Consider the following 17183-nt stretch of genomic DNA (forward strand, 5'->3'; position numbering starts at 1 on the left):
GGAAATTGATAATTACCACATAGAATTGACATATGTTTCAACAGGTTAAAAAGCGCTGCTTGTTTATAGACTAAATACATCAAATTGACATATGTTGTAACAGATTAAAAAACACTGCTTGTTTATAGACTAAATCAATCAAATAGACATGTTTCAACAGATTAAAAAGCATTGTTTTTATAGTTGTCTAAATAAACATAGTTATGCACTTCTATTCCAACAGATGCACAATTATGTGTACTTGTTCTTAACATAACGTATGTTGCAACAGATAAAAATAAAACAAAACATTGTCATTAATTACACACACTTTGTCAAGGCTCCAAGCTCCTACATACTATCCCAGCTGCCCAAACCCATTGCATCCTTGAAATTGTATTGTCACACAACTTAGTGTTGGGAGGTTCATAGTAGTGTCGGTTTTCAAATGCTCAATAAATGCAAGCGAGTATGACCTGCATGCGGCACCAATTTCATTTTTTACCATGAATTCCACTCGACCTTTAAATTCACATGGTTCATTGATGAACTTTTCTAGCAAATGTTTCATTATTTCACTTTGCCTCAACAAAATTGGCAGCAACTCGAACACAGGTAGTATGAATGTCAAAAACTGGCTATGTTCATAAACCATCATGTTGCAGCCATAAACATTCATGCGACCCTCATGCAAGAAGATCTCAAGTGTCACAAAATGTTTTTTCTCTACATTCATGACTACAATAACCCTTTTTACCCCAATCCAATCCATGCCTCCAGGATATGGTCTATTGCCCCTAACGTAGTCAATGACATCGTCTTCCCATACACACTCATCAAGTAACTGCTTTAAGCTTCTGCCACTAGGTGTTGTTGCTTCATCACTTATATCTTTGTAATTGTTTTTTAAGTAAGTATATAAGTTGAGATCCAAGATTCTATTCGTGAAATCATAGTGCTCATGGAATCTCAAATGCCTCTCCCACATGAGGCTAAGAATTTCATCAATACACTGAAATAACAATTAATATTAAAGACTAATGATTGAAAAGATAAAACAAAAAAACATTATAAATTGAAGGTTAGTAGAGAAAAATTACCCAGTCATCCCACCAAGTTGTCATACTTGTCATGTTCTTGAAATCATTTCCATCAAGATATTGCATGGTGTATAGTTTGTGTTGATCCTTTGTTTTCATCAGTTCCAACAAAATAGCCTTTTTAGCTGCAGGCACGAACTTGTAAATATTTACCTTCTTGAGCACCATCTTCTCTCCTATGGCCTCTCCAAATATTTTTTTCTTCATATTGGATATTACCTTGATAAATATTTTTTTCTCCTCTTGGCCTGTGGAGTATATGGATCCCGAACCTTGCTTGATGGAATGACACCCCAACATCAACACTAACACCAACACCAACACCAACACTAATACCACCACCAACATCAACACTAACACCAATATTAACACCAACCCTTACAACTGCATCAACCATATCCTCATTAAGGACATGAAATTCACCATCATCAACTCTTTCCCTTTTGGTGGTTGTTGCTCCAACTAATTCCCTTTTAACTTTATCCACTAGAGGATCAAATAAGATTTCAACAAACCTAAAGTAATTAGAAATGACATTTACAACTCCTTTTCTATTGGGACAAGCCATGAATGCACAATCTAAAATTATAAAAATGAGTCATTTGTAGGAACAAATTAACAATCTATAGCAAATGTGTCATTTGTAGCAACATATGCCTCATCTGTAGCAATATTTGACTCATATATAGCAACACATAGGTCATCTGTAGCGACATTTGGGTCACATATTGTAACAGATATGTCATATGTTATAATAGATGGGTTATATGTCGCATCATATGGAGCATCTGTAGCAACATATGGCTCATCTGTAGCAACATATGCCTTATTTGTAGCAATATTTGACTCATATGTAGCAACATATGACTCATTTGTAACAACATTTGGGTCACATGTTGTAACAAATGAGTTATATGTAGCAACATATAGTTCATCTGTAGCAACACATGGGTCATCTGTATCAACATATGACTCATATGACATAATTTGACAACATATGACAACTATGTTCGAATATGTACCACTATATATCACTATTATGTTGCAACATACAACACTTCTTTAAAAAAATGAAATATATGTTGGACAACCAAACAGACTATATTTCTACAATCATATGAATAAAATGGTCACAAAAAAAAGCAAAAGCAATAAAAATGACTTTTCACTGAACGACAACAATACATATACGTTTCCTCAAAACTAGGGTTTTTTGGGTTTGTCAATTTTCTGTCAAAAATAAGAAATAATAGGTATAATTACACCATTATTCAATTTTCACATCTATAGAACGATTTCTTGTTCAATAACCTAAGAAAAAAACTTAATATCAAGAGTGTGTTGTTCGAAAATTCTAAAATCTTTCAAAAGTATGACTTATCCATTTTAAGAAGAGTGACAGTCGAAGACGACGTTCAGTTCAGAAAAATAGAGTGATAGCCGGAGATGAAGAGGAAGAGAATGAGAATATTTCTTGATGGTTGGATTTTCTAAGGAAGAAGAAGAAGAACGCTGGAGAGAAGAAGAACTTTTGAATCCTATTTTCTTTTACCTTTTTTTTAATGGTTTGGTTATTATTAGAGTAGTTGAAAAATGTAGCTTTTTTTTTTTTGTATTTTATAAAAGATTAGAAAGTTTTGAAAATATTAATTTTGTCCCAATTAACTTATTACATTTTTAAGCGGGTTTGACCATTTCTTGGTCAAAGTGTCACCAAGAACAAAATCAAGACTTATTTGACACCTTTTATTCAATATTCTCAGAAACTTTAAAAACAAATATTACAGTATGGTGGTTAAATCGTCTATGTTATATGGAGCGGAGTGTTCGCTAGTCAAGAACTTGCAGGTTCAGAAAATGAAAGTTTTGAAGAAGATAAAGATGTTGAGTTGGATGTATGGGCATATCGAGAGAAATAAGATATTCTGAACAAGATATTTTTGGCCTCGATGGAGGACAAAGATGCAGTAAATGAAGTTGAGATAGTTCAATCATGTGTAAAGGAGATATACAGATGCTCCAATGCACAGGTGTCAGAGGTTGGTTCTTCCTTTGCAAACAAATGCCTCTTTTTTCTTACCTGAAATCTATGAAAAACAAGTGGGAGAGGGAAATTCTCTCAAAAACAAAACTCTCTATCTATCTTCACAAAGTAGAAGCAATGTATGTGTACATAACCACCCGCCTCTAAGGATGACAATTGGGGGAAGGGGGGGGGGATGCGGGGCGGGGTGGGTTGAAGGCTCTGCGGGGCGGATCGGGTTTAAGGTTGTGCAGGACGGGTTGAAATGGTTTTTTAAAAAAACTAATGCGGGTGAGGCAGATTGTGGATATATGTGATTTCATGCGGGTTCAAACTTAATTTTAACTTTTTACATGTTATAAGAATGATAGAACATTATTTACTAAGATAATTTTCTTTAAAGCTACTAAAATATTCAAGATAGTAAATAAAAATGGTTAATAAAAAATAATACAAATTCTTACACGTTTCCCAACTGACCTCTAAAAGCTTAAATTAATGCAACTCAATGAAAAATTGAATTTATTTTCATGAATTTTAATTTTAGTATCAAACTTAATTAGAAAAGAAAATATTAAAAAATGCGGAGNAATCTATGAAAAACAAGTGGGAGAGGGAAATTCTCTCAAAAACAACTCTCTATCTATCTTCACAAAGTAGAAGTACTGTCTATGTACATAACCACCCGCCTCTAGGGATGACAATTGGGGGAAGGGGGGGGGGGGGAATACGGGGCGGGGTGGGTTTAAGGCTCTGCGGGGCGGAGCAGGTTTAAGGTTGTGCATGACGGGTTGAAATGGTTTTTAAAAAAAACTAATGCGGGGTGGGGCGAATTGTGGGTATATGTGATTTTATGCTGGTTCAAACTTAATTTTAACTTTTTACATGTTATAAGAATGATAGAATATTATTTACTAAGATAATTTTCTTTAAAGCTACTAAAAATATTCAAGCTAGTAAATAAAAATGGTTCAATAAAAAATAATACAAATTCTTACATGTTTTCCAACTGACCTCTAAAAACTTAAATTAATGCAACTCAATGAAAAATTGAATTTATTCTTATGAATTTTAATTTTAGTATCAAACTTAACTAGAAAATAAAATATTAAAAAATGCAGAGCGGGTTCATGCAGTATGGGTCTATGCGAAGCGGGGCAGGGTGGGCAAGTTGAAAATGAGAAATTATTATGCGGGATGGATTAAAAAATTTGCGGGTTAAGCTCAACCCACCCCGCACTACCTCATTGCCATCTCTACCTTCCTCAAATCTCACTTGTAGAATTATTTATCAATGCTTCTCTCTATTAACAAACCAATCCTTTATAAAGAAAATCACATAGATTTATGACCCTTTGAAAAGTTAAAGAGAACATCAAGGTAAAACTAAATCATTTCTTCAAATCAGTCAAACCATTTTGTAAATTACAATCTGAATCTTTTGCAATCAGTGGTCAAGTCTAAAGGTAGAAAACTACAAAAGCCATTGCATGGCCATTTTTCAACATAATGTACACTTGAAGACCACTCTGTGACTCCTCATTTCCATAGACTTATTTCTGAAGAATGATTCCTCTGCAATTAGTATGAACAGCAAAGGAAAACTCACAATCTATTTTCATTGTAAGAGAACAACAGACACTTCAGAATTTGTCGTTTTGAACCCAAACAAGATCAATAGAAGTGCTTGAGGCATTTCATTAATGCCTCGGTGTGCTCGGGCTTGCCTACAGACACACGGACATATCCCTTCAGCTCCTTGCTGTTGTAGTGACGGATCATCACTCCCATAGTCGCAAGGTCTTCCTGCCACACGAGTTTCTGCAGTTAGAATGTAGGAGAGACAAATACATTACTTGCCAACTGAGCCTTCAAAATCGCATAACAATATATTCATAAAATAGATTTAATACCAAGAAAGGGTGAGCATGGGCAGTATTAGGATCACTTCACAATTGTGCCTTAATATAAATCTCAATACTACTATTACAACTACAGCCTTATATGCATCAATTTACAAGTTGACGTCGGCCCATAACAAATGTTAGCTCTTCTGTTTTTTTTTTTTGGCGCAATAATCAGTAGGTCCAGTTTTGATCTTTCTCGTGTTACAATATAGTTAGCTCCAACATAGTGTTTCCTAATATCTTAACAGCATATTGTTTCTTAAAACTGGTGTCCCAGTTAGCCCACAAGTTCTCCTACGTAACCTCCAACCCGTTGCATCATCTCCAACTTATTTTACTATAAAAGACCTCAAATACGTCCTATTCTCAATCTTATGTTAATTCACTGCCTCAGTAGTCAGCAGAGATCGGTCATCTCTTGTTTAGCATAATCGTCGAGTATTTTGGCGATCGAACTAACTTCGTTATTCCATGCACTACCATAACATAAAAGAAACAAGGTAGTCTATTAAAATTCTTTTACTTTATTCATGTTCTTTAATACTTCTTTCACCTTGGTATCAAGCTTCTACATAGTGATGTTAAGCACAGGATGAAAGACATGAGACCAAATAAACAAATAAATGAGTTGGAATAGAAGAAGTGACAGAATTGATTTTACAAGAATGAAACTTGGTGATATAAGCACTTTACCTTCAATTTCTTAGCATCCATTCCAGATGTAACCTTACGGAGAATGAAATTAGAATAGCTAGGGTATGGATCAAGAAATGGGACTTCTTTCAAGAGATTAAAAAGCCTCTCCCTTTCTCGCACCAGAGCCACTTTCACATTCTGGCATAAATGCCAAAATAATCAATAAAACTTTCCAAAAAAAAATGATATTGTTACTTATAAAAGAGATTAGAACATTTGGGCAAAGTTATTCAATAATGCACAGTGGAAATGTTCCATATCCTAAGATACCTCCAGATAAGCGGGGTTCTTTAAAGCAGCGCAAGCAGCAACTTCAGCAGCAACAGACACATTATATGGTTGCTTTGCTCGCCAAAGGAATTCAATAATACTCCGTGGAAATGCTCCATATCCTACTCTTAGTCCAGCTAAACCTGAGGATTGGGATACCATTTAAATTAGTCAACTATACTTTAATCCCAACCACCCATTTATGATAGCACTTGTAAACACTAATTTTGCAAATAGGAACACAGAGGAGATGATGATGTATCAGCCACAACTGATAAGATCTTGCACTATATCAGCAAAAGAGCAACAAGAGGCATACGGGTTGTCCAAGAACACATATTGAATTCTCTCATAGATGTCAAATAGGAAATAATGAATCTACCAGCTCTTTTGCTGAACGTGCGGAGAATAATCAGATTCTCATGCTTCTTCACCCACTTCATCTTAGACTCCATTCCAGAAAACTCAACATATGCTTCATCCAATATTACCAATATGGGCAGGTGAAGTATTTTCAAAAGAGTTTCATCATCAATTATACTGTTCAACAACAAGATAGATTGTTTCAATAGAATAACAACATAAAGGAGGTAAGGTATCAAAATGTATAATGCCAAACAAACTCTAAAAAAAAGAAAAGTCAACGCAGTGGAAAGCGAGCAAATTTCCAATGATGTCATTATTAATTATTATAATAATAATAATAATAATAATAAGTAAAGATATTCTATAAATGGTAAAACAACACTAAGATGGTGTGCTAAAATTTGCAAAGTGTATCAAGCCCCATTCATATTTAGCATGGAATCTACATCATTTACAACAACCATGTTGCACCAAAAAGCTAGCATAGAAATACAATTTTGTTCAAGGCTATGCATGTTTCTATGTTTGCCTTCAAGAAATTCTAATGTTTCTTTCCATCCATATGTCCACCAAACGATGATGGAATAGTATCGAGACCATCTCGTCATTGGTGTTCTCCCCCAATTAAAAAAAGAAACACAGTATTTCTGGCTAACTTGAAATTCTTGTAATACTTTCCTAGTAGTCGTTTTCTTTATCTCGAGGACTTAGAAAATAGTGAAAAAAAGAAAAAGGGAAGGTGAAACTTGAAAGCTTTGAAGATGATTAGAACTTAGACAGGAGGGGTCGGGGGGGAGAGACTCTCACATGCAGTACAATCAAGGGAGCAAAGTACAACCACAATGAGAAATAGACCAAGAATACAACGTAGCAATACCTCCCATCAGGATTATTAGGCGATGTCAGAAATATGCACTTTGGTTTCTCACGTTCAACCACTTCGGCAATCTGTTCTACATCCAGGCTAAAATCTGGGTTCCTAGACACTGCTAGTTTGNCACAATGAGAAATAGACCAAGAATACAATGTAGCAATACCTCCCATCAGGATTATTAGGTGATGTCAGAAATATGCACTTTGGTTTCTCACGTTCAACCACTTCAGCAATCTGTTCTACATCCAGGCTAAAATCTGGGTTCCTAGACACTGCCAGTTTGACAGAGCTACAGATTAATGTATTGATAGAAGACTCAATAATAATTATCACATTGAAGAAAATTGGAAACTATCAGTTTATTTCATTTTGCTCCATGCTTTAAAGATCGCGTTGTCTGAATGTAGAGTCTCTGCATTTTCTCACTCCATTTCTCTCTTAAATTTCACAGTTTCACAGTTTCACAGTATAGTATTACCAAGCAATACGTCATTTATGGGAAAAGGCCTGACGATTAAGTAACAGCAATAACTAACAAGCTGCTGTGATTCCAATGCAACTACTTGTTATGAAAACTATCAATCCCCTATAAAACACATAAATAATCAGCTTCTAATGATGAAAGCTAGGAATCAACATCCTTTGGGATGAAAATGATTAGATAACAGTAGTTGTTTCAGGAATCAAAAAGAGCTGATACTCAACCATAAATAGATGTCATCAGATAATGATGGTATTTCACTGATCAAAAAATTAATAAGAATGTCAGGGTATTTAATCAAATGTAAAACCAAGTTATTGCTCAAGATTGTGAGTTAGAAGTTTTGGTCTTTCTTGAACTAAGAGACAATAGGATCTTATCTCTTTCTCTCTTACATTCAACCAAAGATGATTTGTTGCACCAAAACAAGTCCAAGTCTCACGACTCTTCTAGAAGAGAAAGGATCTAAGACTCAGTATGATAATAATGAGGAACATAATTAAAGCTCATATCTACCCTTGATGACATCTGCACCATTTACAGCTGCATCAAATTCATACATTGTGAAAGTGGGTGGGCAGTCAACAATCTTGTCACCAGGATCCAATATGCATCTGCAGCAGAGAACAGTTAAATATCTAAACTGTAGGTCAAACAAGGACTATATCTCAAAATACCACACTTGTTGTCAACGTTTAGTTAGACTTTATATAAAAAGATAGTCTAATCATGATATTTACCTCATTATTAAATCAATGAGTTCATCTGCACCGCACCCTGCAAGAATATATTCAGATTCAAGGCCAGAATCTTTAGCAAGAGCCGCACGCAACGTACGGCTTTCAGGATCAGGATAAATATACGGAAATTTCATAGCCCCCAAAGCTTCGTTTACCTGCAAGAACTTCAACAGCTTAAAATTGAGAAGGCGGAAAATAAATACACAGATATTTTTCCATTAAACAGTGGGCATTGCAAAAGATACGAACTTGCCTCTGGAGGAGGGCCATAGTGGTTCTCGTTAGCATCTAATTTCACAATGTCCTCTGGCTTCCTACCAAGACGAGTGGACAACACCTGTATAGTTGCAAGCAATTTTTCAGATGCAACAAGAAAATATCACATCTAATACATAAATACCAATCATGTGGTGGTTACTAACTCATCATATCCCAGAAAAATGAAAAGGAAACAACAAATATATCAGAATTTCCTCACAACACCTTTCTTTGCGTAGAAGACACAAAATTCAATCTTTACATTAAAAACCATATTTTTTTCCAGAGAGACAGAGGGAGAACTTTACATTTTATGTCTATCAACAAATGGAGAAAAAAGAAATTTTTTTTGTAAAAAACAAACAAACGTCCTAGTAGTCATTTAGCCTATCTAGCTAAGTAAAGAAGATAAAACTAACTCCTGTATGCCTAATGATTCAAGACTCGAAGGGTCTATATTGCATAAGATTTAGCTTACTTCCTCAGAAAATAATTCAAGACCCAAAGGATGATATACTGGAAATTACTGTGCCAAGAAAATACATTTTTCATTAAGTAAATTTAATTACTACAAATATCACACATTTCAATAGCAAACAGTTGGCCGCACAACTTGTATTCACAAAACCTGCCAAGCTGATAAACCAACAATCACCCACTAAATAGAGGAGAACATCTAATGTCCCTAAGGCTAAATGCTATATAAAGATAAATTGATAGGATGCTTAGAATGGTGCACTGAAACCATTGACAAAATAGTCAATGACAGAGCTCAGATGCCAGATAGAAGCTGCTTCCCCCCACCCTGCACAAACCTAATGTTTAACATTTTTAGTTAGTATCCTTTCAAATTTCACAATTGTCAATTGTTCCTTTTTAATGAATACCCTCTGCCCAACCAAGAAAGCAAATGTGATTCAAATTCCTATATAAGTTCCCCCACCCACCCCTAAAATCAAGCTGCAGCACTGAGCATTGTCAGTAGTGATTTCAAGTTCTCAATGTCCTCCTTTTGGTTTGATTATTTAACTTGATTCACTCAACACAATATAAGGCTAATCATACAACAACAACTAAGCTTCAGTCTATTAGGATCATCTATATGAATCTTCACTGTTCATATTACTTCATATGTACTCATCTCATGCCAATATTATACAAAAAAAATAATTAAAAAAAGGTACAAAAAGTTCTTTATATTTTCTACTAACATATAAATCTCTGAAAGGTTGACTATAATCGGTACATTGTCTCCTACAATACAATTAGCAATGGCTTTAAGTTCTACGCACTAAGAATATATTTATACAAACAGATCACTTAAAAGGTAATGGTAGGTAACACTATTTTTTTTATGACCATAGTATCCGAGCCAGCTTTCGCGCACCTCGACTAATTCCACGGGATACCTGCCACCTCCCACCAGCAACAAGTGCCAATATTGAAGGTAACACTATTTTTTTTATGACCATGGTGTTCGAGACAGATTTCGCACGCCTCGACTAATTGTACGAGATACCTCCCACCTCCCACCAGCAACAGGTACCACTATTGCAGGTAACATTATTTTTTTTCTTTTTGATGACCATGGTGTCTGAGCCAGCTCTAGTGCACCTCGACTAATTCCAAAGGATACCTACTACCTCCCACCAGCAACAACTACCACTATTGATTGCATTGACTCATATATAACTTAAACTCCTTTCACCAATAAATAGAGTAAAACTAAATGTAATCAACCATACAACAAGAAATAAGAAGTGGATCCCAAATACTCACCTCAAATGGCAAAATGGGTTGATAAGGGGACAATTTAAGAAGATGGGTCTGATAAACACAACTTGATAGAGAAGCCAATAGTTGAAAAAGGAAATAACAGGAAGAATAAAAGAGAACCAAAGTTTGTTGCAGAGATGGTTACTGGATATATTATTCAATAGGCATTGTAGCCTTATATAGGTTTACATGTTATGGAATCATATTCCCACTAAACCACTAATGTAATTCCACTATACCAACTCACCTAAACATTAGGAACACAATTCTGCAATACTACAAAATAGGAAAACTATCACGAATTAAAAGAAACAGCTACCAACTGAAAGCTAAAATATAGCCATAGTGCAGACTTAGTCAAACTAAATAATAGGGGCTGATGTTGTACAACTTTTAACACCCCCTCTCGACATCAGCTCCGGTCTTAACCATGCCTAGTTGTTGACATAAACTTTCAAACTTATTGACACTTAAGCCTTTCGTGAACACGTCTGCAATTTGTTGCTCGGTTTTAATATGCTCCAAGTCAATCTCTCCTTGCAACACTTTTTCCCTGATGAAGTGGTAATGTATTTCCACGTGCTTCGTCCTAGCATGAAAAACAGGATTTTCAGCCAAGCAAATCGCTGACTGATTGTCACAGTACAAGGTAACTGAGTAGCCAACTGGTTGGTGTAAATCCTTCATCAATTGCATAAGCCACATACTTTCTTGAGCTGCAACTGTTGCTGCCCTATACTCTGCTTCTGTTGTTGACAGTGACACAGTTGGTTGCCTTTTGCTGCACCAAGAAATCGCTCCAGCTCCAAGCTTAAACACATAGCCAGTTGTTGAACGTTGGGTATCATGATCCCCTGCATAGTCAGAGTCACAATATCCGACTAACTTGCATTCTTCACCTTTCTTGTACAAAAGACCATAGTCAATTGTACTTTTCACATATCTTAGTATTCGCCGAACAGCCTCCATATGGTGCTTCTTTGGATTGTGCATGTAGTGACTCATCACGCCAACTGCAAAAGATATATCAGGTCGAGTCTGAGTTAAATAAATCATACTACCTACCAATTGTTGATACATTGTCACATCTGCTAAGTCTTTTCCTTCATGTGCACACATCTTAGCATTTGGCTCCAATGGTGTTGATATTGGTTTGCAATTCAACATTCCAAACTTCTTCAAAAGATCTTTAGAATATCTTTTCTGATGTAAATAAATTCCTTCTTCATTACAATCAACCTCCAAGCCAAGAAAATGGTTGAGTTGTCCAAGTTCCTTCATCTGGAAGCGAACTGACAAATTCTTCTTTGTTAGAAGAATTTCTTCTTCACAGTTTCCTGTTAGGATTAGATCATTCACATATACTAGCACAATAGCTAGTTTCTTTCCAACAGCTTTCACAAACAAGCTGGAATCTGCCGGTGCTACAGAATAACAACTATGAGTAAGAAATTCAGAAATCTTACCATACCATGCCCTTGGAGCTTGCTTTAAACCATATAGCGCTTTTCGAAGTTTACATACATACTCAGGATGATCTTGACTTTGAAAGCCCATTGGTTGACACATGTAGATCTCCCGATCCAACTCTCCGTGCAAAAAGGCATTCTTTACGTCCATCTGCCAGAGGTTCCAATTTTTACTGGCAGCAAGTGCAAGTATGATTCGAACTGTAGGAAGCTTAGCCACTGGACTAAATGTTTCATCATAATCTAGTCCATATTGCTGAGAAAAGCCCCGGGCTACAAGATGAGCTTTGTGCCTTTCAATTGACCCATTTGTGTGACGCTTTATCTTGTAAATCCATTTGCAAGAAATAGGTTTGACATCTCTTGGCTTTACCACAAGCTCCCAAGTTTGATTCAGCTGTAGTGCATCAATCTCCTCCTTCATAGCATTAATCCACTTCGGATTTTGGAATGCTTCCTCAAAATTCTCTGGTTCTTTTTCATCTTCTTCTTCTACTATGGCAGCATTGGCATACTTTGTATTAAGCTTTCTGATCCTTGATGACCTTCTAAGAGACAGTGGTGTGTTTGCTCCACTTAGCTCGTCTTCTTCACTTTGTTGTTGATACACACCAGTTTGCCAAGGATTTTGAGCCACACCTTCTTCAGCAATATCTTCGTTAGCTTCATCTTCAGCTTCATCTAGACTCAGCTGGACACGAGACGAGTCCAATACATCTTTGAGAACATTCGAATCTGGCAGGATCTCCTTATTTGAAGACCACCATGAAGAAGCTTCATCAAATATCACATTCCGAGAAGTGTAACACTTTCCCGTGCTTGGGTCACAACAACGCCACCCTTTTCGTTGACTGTCATACCCTACAAAGATACACCTAACAGCCTTTTTGTCCATCTTGCTACGTAAATGGTTAGGTACAAATACATAGCATACACATCCGAAAACACGAAAATAGCTAACTGATGGTTTCATATTCCATAACTTCTCAAAAGGTGAAAGAAAACTTAACCTTTGTTGAGGAATTCTATTGATCACAAAAGCTGCAGTTTTCATAGCTTCCGCCCAAAATTGTCTCGAAATATTTTTCGCGTGAAGCAAGCTCCGACAGATTTCTGCTAGGTGTCTATTCTTTCGTTCTGCTATGCCATTTTGTTGTGGCGTATTTGGACATGTGAGCTGACGACGTATTTGATACTTTTGAAGGAATTTAGAGAATTCATATGAGGTGTATTCCCCACCATTGTCAGTTCGCAGGTAAAGAATTTTCTTACCAACTTCTGCTTCAGCAACCTTTTTAAATTCTTTGAATTTTGAAAATGTATCAGACTTTTCCTTCAGAAAATAAATCCATACATACCTGGAAAAATCATCAATGAAGGTTAACATATATTTCATCCCACCAATAGAGAGTTGCTTGACAGGTCCAAATACATCAGAGTGAATTAACTCTAATGGTTCCTTGGCTTTATATTTTGACTCCTCATACGGCAACTGATGTGCTTTACCATACTGGCAACCCACACATATAACATCTGTCCTTACTGAAAGTTTTGGAATACCCTTCAGCATTGACTTTTCCATCATGACACTTAGCTTAGAGTAGCTAACGTGGCTCAACCGCATATGCCATAAGTCTGCAGTTTCATTCTTCCTTGTCCTGTCTATATATGTGGTTTCTGCCGACATTACATAGACGGAATTCATTCTTTGTCCCTTCATTACTGGCTCTTTTTTAATTTCAAGATCATGATATATTTTTACATCTTGTGGACCAAACAGAATAAAATGACCTGTAGATGTTAATTGTGCTACTGAAAGAAGATTTTTCTTCATACCTGGGACATGATAAACATTTTGAAGCAACATCAGATCAGCACTATTATTTGGTGACACTACAGCCTTACCGATATGAGCTATCGATAATTTTGTATCATCAGCTGTCACCACCTCACGACTTCCCTTGTACTTGGTTAGATTTTGCAACTTCTCCTTGTCACCAGTCATATGGTTTGAGCACCCTGAGTCAACAATCCAGTCCTTCTCATAATCAATTTGTTTAGAGGTTGTTACTGTAAGAGCTAACTCCTCTTGTTCTACAGCAAAAAATGCTTCAGCATCCCAATCATCTTCACTCTTTTCCTTTGGACTAGAAGTGGCTGCAGCATTGCTCTCAACAGCCTTTTTATTGAACCAGCAAACCTTGGCTTTATGGCCCTTCTTTCCACAGTGATGACACTTTCCTTCAAACCTCTTGTTTTTGCCCCAATAGTTCTTTGAAGCTCCCCCTGGACGATAATTCCCCTCTCCTTGATGATTCTTTTGTTCCTTATCATCATTTCTTTTCGTCCCAGCTACATTGTCCTGCTTGGAGTTCCTTCTGCTTTTGTTGATATATAGTGCTTCTTCCTCACCTTTTTGTGAAGCTCCGCCCATTTGCTTAGCCATGGCTTCTTGGCCAGCAAGCATATTCTCAAACTCAACAAGTGATGGTTGAATTTGCCATCCCTGTACTGCAGTAACAAAGTTTCTGTACTCAAATCTCAAACCATGAATGATTATTCTTTTCATCCTGGTTTCCCCGATTGGAGCTATTGGTTCCAATTCTGAAATTTCACGGCATATCGACTTCACTTTGTGAAAGTATTGTGCAATGCTCATATCATTTTGAGCTATCGACAATAACTCACTTTCTAAAAGTTGTAGTCGTGTGTCGTTCTTCTTTGAAAAGAGTGCAGCCAGCGTGTCCCAAGCTTCCTTTGGTGTTCTAGCATCTCGTATATGTTCCAACACGTCTTCTTCAATAGTGGTCTTGAGGGCAAATAATGCTTTTCCTGCTTTAATCTTCCATTTTCTCAATGCGCCATTTGGTTCTTCTTCCCCTGGTTTGACTTCACTTCCGTTAACGACCTCCCAAAGATCTTGACCTTCCATGTAGGAAGTCATACATGTCATCCATGTTTTGTAATTCTGATGGTTGAGTTTCTTAACTCCACCTATGGCATGTAAATCAGTCATCGCAACAGAATAGAGCAGTTAGTGTATATGTTATGTGTGGCTTCTCTTTCTCTCCTTTAAACGTAGCTCTGATACCAAATGATGAACACAACTTGATAGAGAAGCCAATAGTTGAAAAAGGAAATAACAGGAAGAATAAAAGAGAACCAAAGTTTGTTCCAGAGATAGTTACTGGATATATTATTCAATAGGCATTGTAGCCTTATATAGGTTTACATGTTATGGAATCATATTCCCACTAAACCACTAATGTAATTCCACTATACCAACTCACCTAAACATTAGGAACACAATTCTGCAATACTACAAAATAGGAAAACTATCACGAATTAAAAGAAACAACTACCAACTGAAAGCTAAAATATAGCCATAGTGCAGACTTAGTCAAACTAAATAATAGGGGCTGATGTTGTACAACTTTTAACAGGGTCCTGATAAAAGAACCCCCATTTACACTATTATATTTTTTTTAATGACCATGGTGTCCGAGCGAGCTTTCGCGCACCTCGACTAATTCAATGGGTTACCTGCCACTTCTCACCAGCAACAGATAACACTATTGATTGCATTGATTCATATATAACTTATAAACTCCTTTCACCAATAAATAGAGTAAAATAAAATGTAATCAACCATACAACAAGAAATAAGAAATGGATCCTACAAACTCACCTCAAATGGTAAAATGGGTTGATAAGGGGACAATTTAAGAAAATGGGTCCGAATAAAAGAACCCCCATTTACACATTGTTTCTGCTGATGACTCTCCTCTTCTTGCACTGACACTGAAGAGGCCATACAAGTAATTCTCCTCCTCTGATTTCCTTCAATTAAACAAATGGGTTTTGCTCTACCAATGCAAATAGATGAAATGTTGCATAATTCAATCACACCCATCAATCGAAACTTGTTATTCCCTGCGTTCAAAGTTCATTTCTTGAAAAACTTAATGCAAAATCAATTTGCAGCTAAAAATCATTACATATATATAGAGAGAGAGAGTAGAGAGAGAAACTGCGTACAACTCGATTCGCCGGCTGGAGAGAACCAGGTTCAGGCAAAGGAGAGTGATGTCCACTTGGCCTAAGGCTGAGAATAAGTTGAATTTAGGTGAAGTGCATTAGTAGCCATTTAAGGGTTGTTTATTTAAAATGTAATCAACATTTGCAGTGTATTTAAAATAAAATATAGTCAAAATGTAATTCAGTTTTTTTATTTAATGACAAGGAATAGGGATGGCAATGGGGTGGTGCGGGGCTGGTTGAGCTTAAGCCGTAATAAAATTAATCTGCACTGCATAGACCTGTTTGACATGAACTTGCACTGCATATTTTTTTAATATTTTCTTTTTCTATTTAAGTTTGATACTAAAAATAAAATTCATAAAAATAAATTCATTTTTTCATTAAGTTGTATTAATTTAATAGATAATGACTTCAAAATTTATTTTTTAGAGGTCAATTGGGAAACATGTAACATAATTGTATTAGTTTTTATTGAAACATTTTCATTTACTATCGTGAATAATTTAGTAGCTTTAAATAAATTATCTTAATAAATAATACTCTATCACTCATCAATTTCAAAAAAATACTATATCACTCTTATAACATGTAAAAAGGTAAAATTAAGTTTGAACTCGCATAAAATCACATATACCCGCAACCCGCCTGGCTCCGCATTAATTTTTTAAAATAAACCACTTCAGCCCGCCCACACAACCTTTAACGTGCCCCGCCCCGCATTAGCCCCGCTCCATTGCCATTTCTATTAGGGAAACCTGCAGCTGCTACCTTTGGATGCGCAAAGAGTACAACTCTCGCTCCTATGCTATAGCTCGCAAACCGCACAAGAAAGGTAATTCGGACTAGACAAATTTGGTGCAATGAGCTTGGTCTCGAAACCAAATTCTTGAAGTTCAATTCTAACATGGTAATTCAAGTTTTCATAATATTTTTGACATGATAACTCAAAGTAGTTTAAGGTGTGTCACTGAAAGTGTGAATATCTTAACGTTTTTTGCAGGGTTATTTGGTACTTGATTAGAGTTATATAGAGATTAGTTATACAGAGACTTAAAGGTGAATTCTGGATTTCAAGATGATGAGGTATTATTGCTTTTTAATTATAAGATGAAAAAAGTTGTAGTGACAACAAGTTGACGAGCACAAGATAATAAGTTACGTTATCACAAAAACTATCATTCGTTTCCGCATTTTGATTATTCA

General features: G+C 36.1%; 1 protein-coding gene across 5 annotated transcripts; it reads right to left on the minus strand.

Moving 5' to 3' along the window:
- Nucleotides 1–4547: 4547 nt before the first annotated feature.
- On the minus strand, nt 4548–16089 carry LOC125845541 (histidinol-phosphate aminotransferase, chloroplastic). 5 transcript variants are annotated; one of them, XM_049525078.1, is made up of 10 exons: nt 15978–16089; nt 15628–15872; nt 8690–8773; nt 8437–8591; nt 8213–8310; nt 7219–7327; nt 6358–6515; nt 5976–6118; nt 5703–5843; nt 4548–4908 (listed from the first exon to the last, which is right to left on the minus strand). In XM_049525078.1, exons 2-10 carry the CDS (start codon nt 15850–15852, stop codon nt 4777–4779), a joined length of 1245 nt encoding a protein of 414 aa, XP_049381035.1. In that variant the 5' UTR covers nt 15853–15872; nt 15978–16089; the 3' UTR covers nt 4548–4776. The 5 variants fall into 5 exon arrangements, with proteins under 5 accessions (XP_049381035.1, XP_049381034.1, XP_049381036.1 ...); XM_049525077.1 differs by lacking the exon at nt 7219–7327 and adding an exon at nt 7379–7487; XM_049525079.1 differs by lacking the exons at nt 7219–7327; nt 8690–8773 and adding an exon at nt 7379–7487.
- Between the last annotated feature and the right edge of the window lie 1094 nt (nt 16090–17183).

Source organism: Solanum stenotomum, chromosome 11, assembly GCF_019186545.1.
Source record: "Solanum stenotomum isolate F172 chromosome 11, ASM1918654v1, whole genome shotgun sequence".
Classification (NCBI taxonomy): Eukaryota; Viridiplantae; Streptophyta; class Magnoliopsida; order Solanales; family Solanaceae; genus Solanum; species Solanum stenotomum.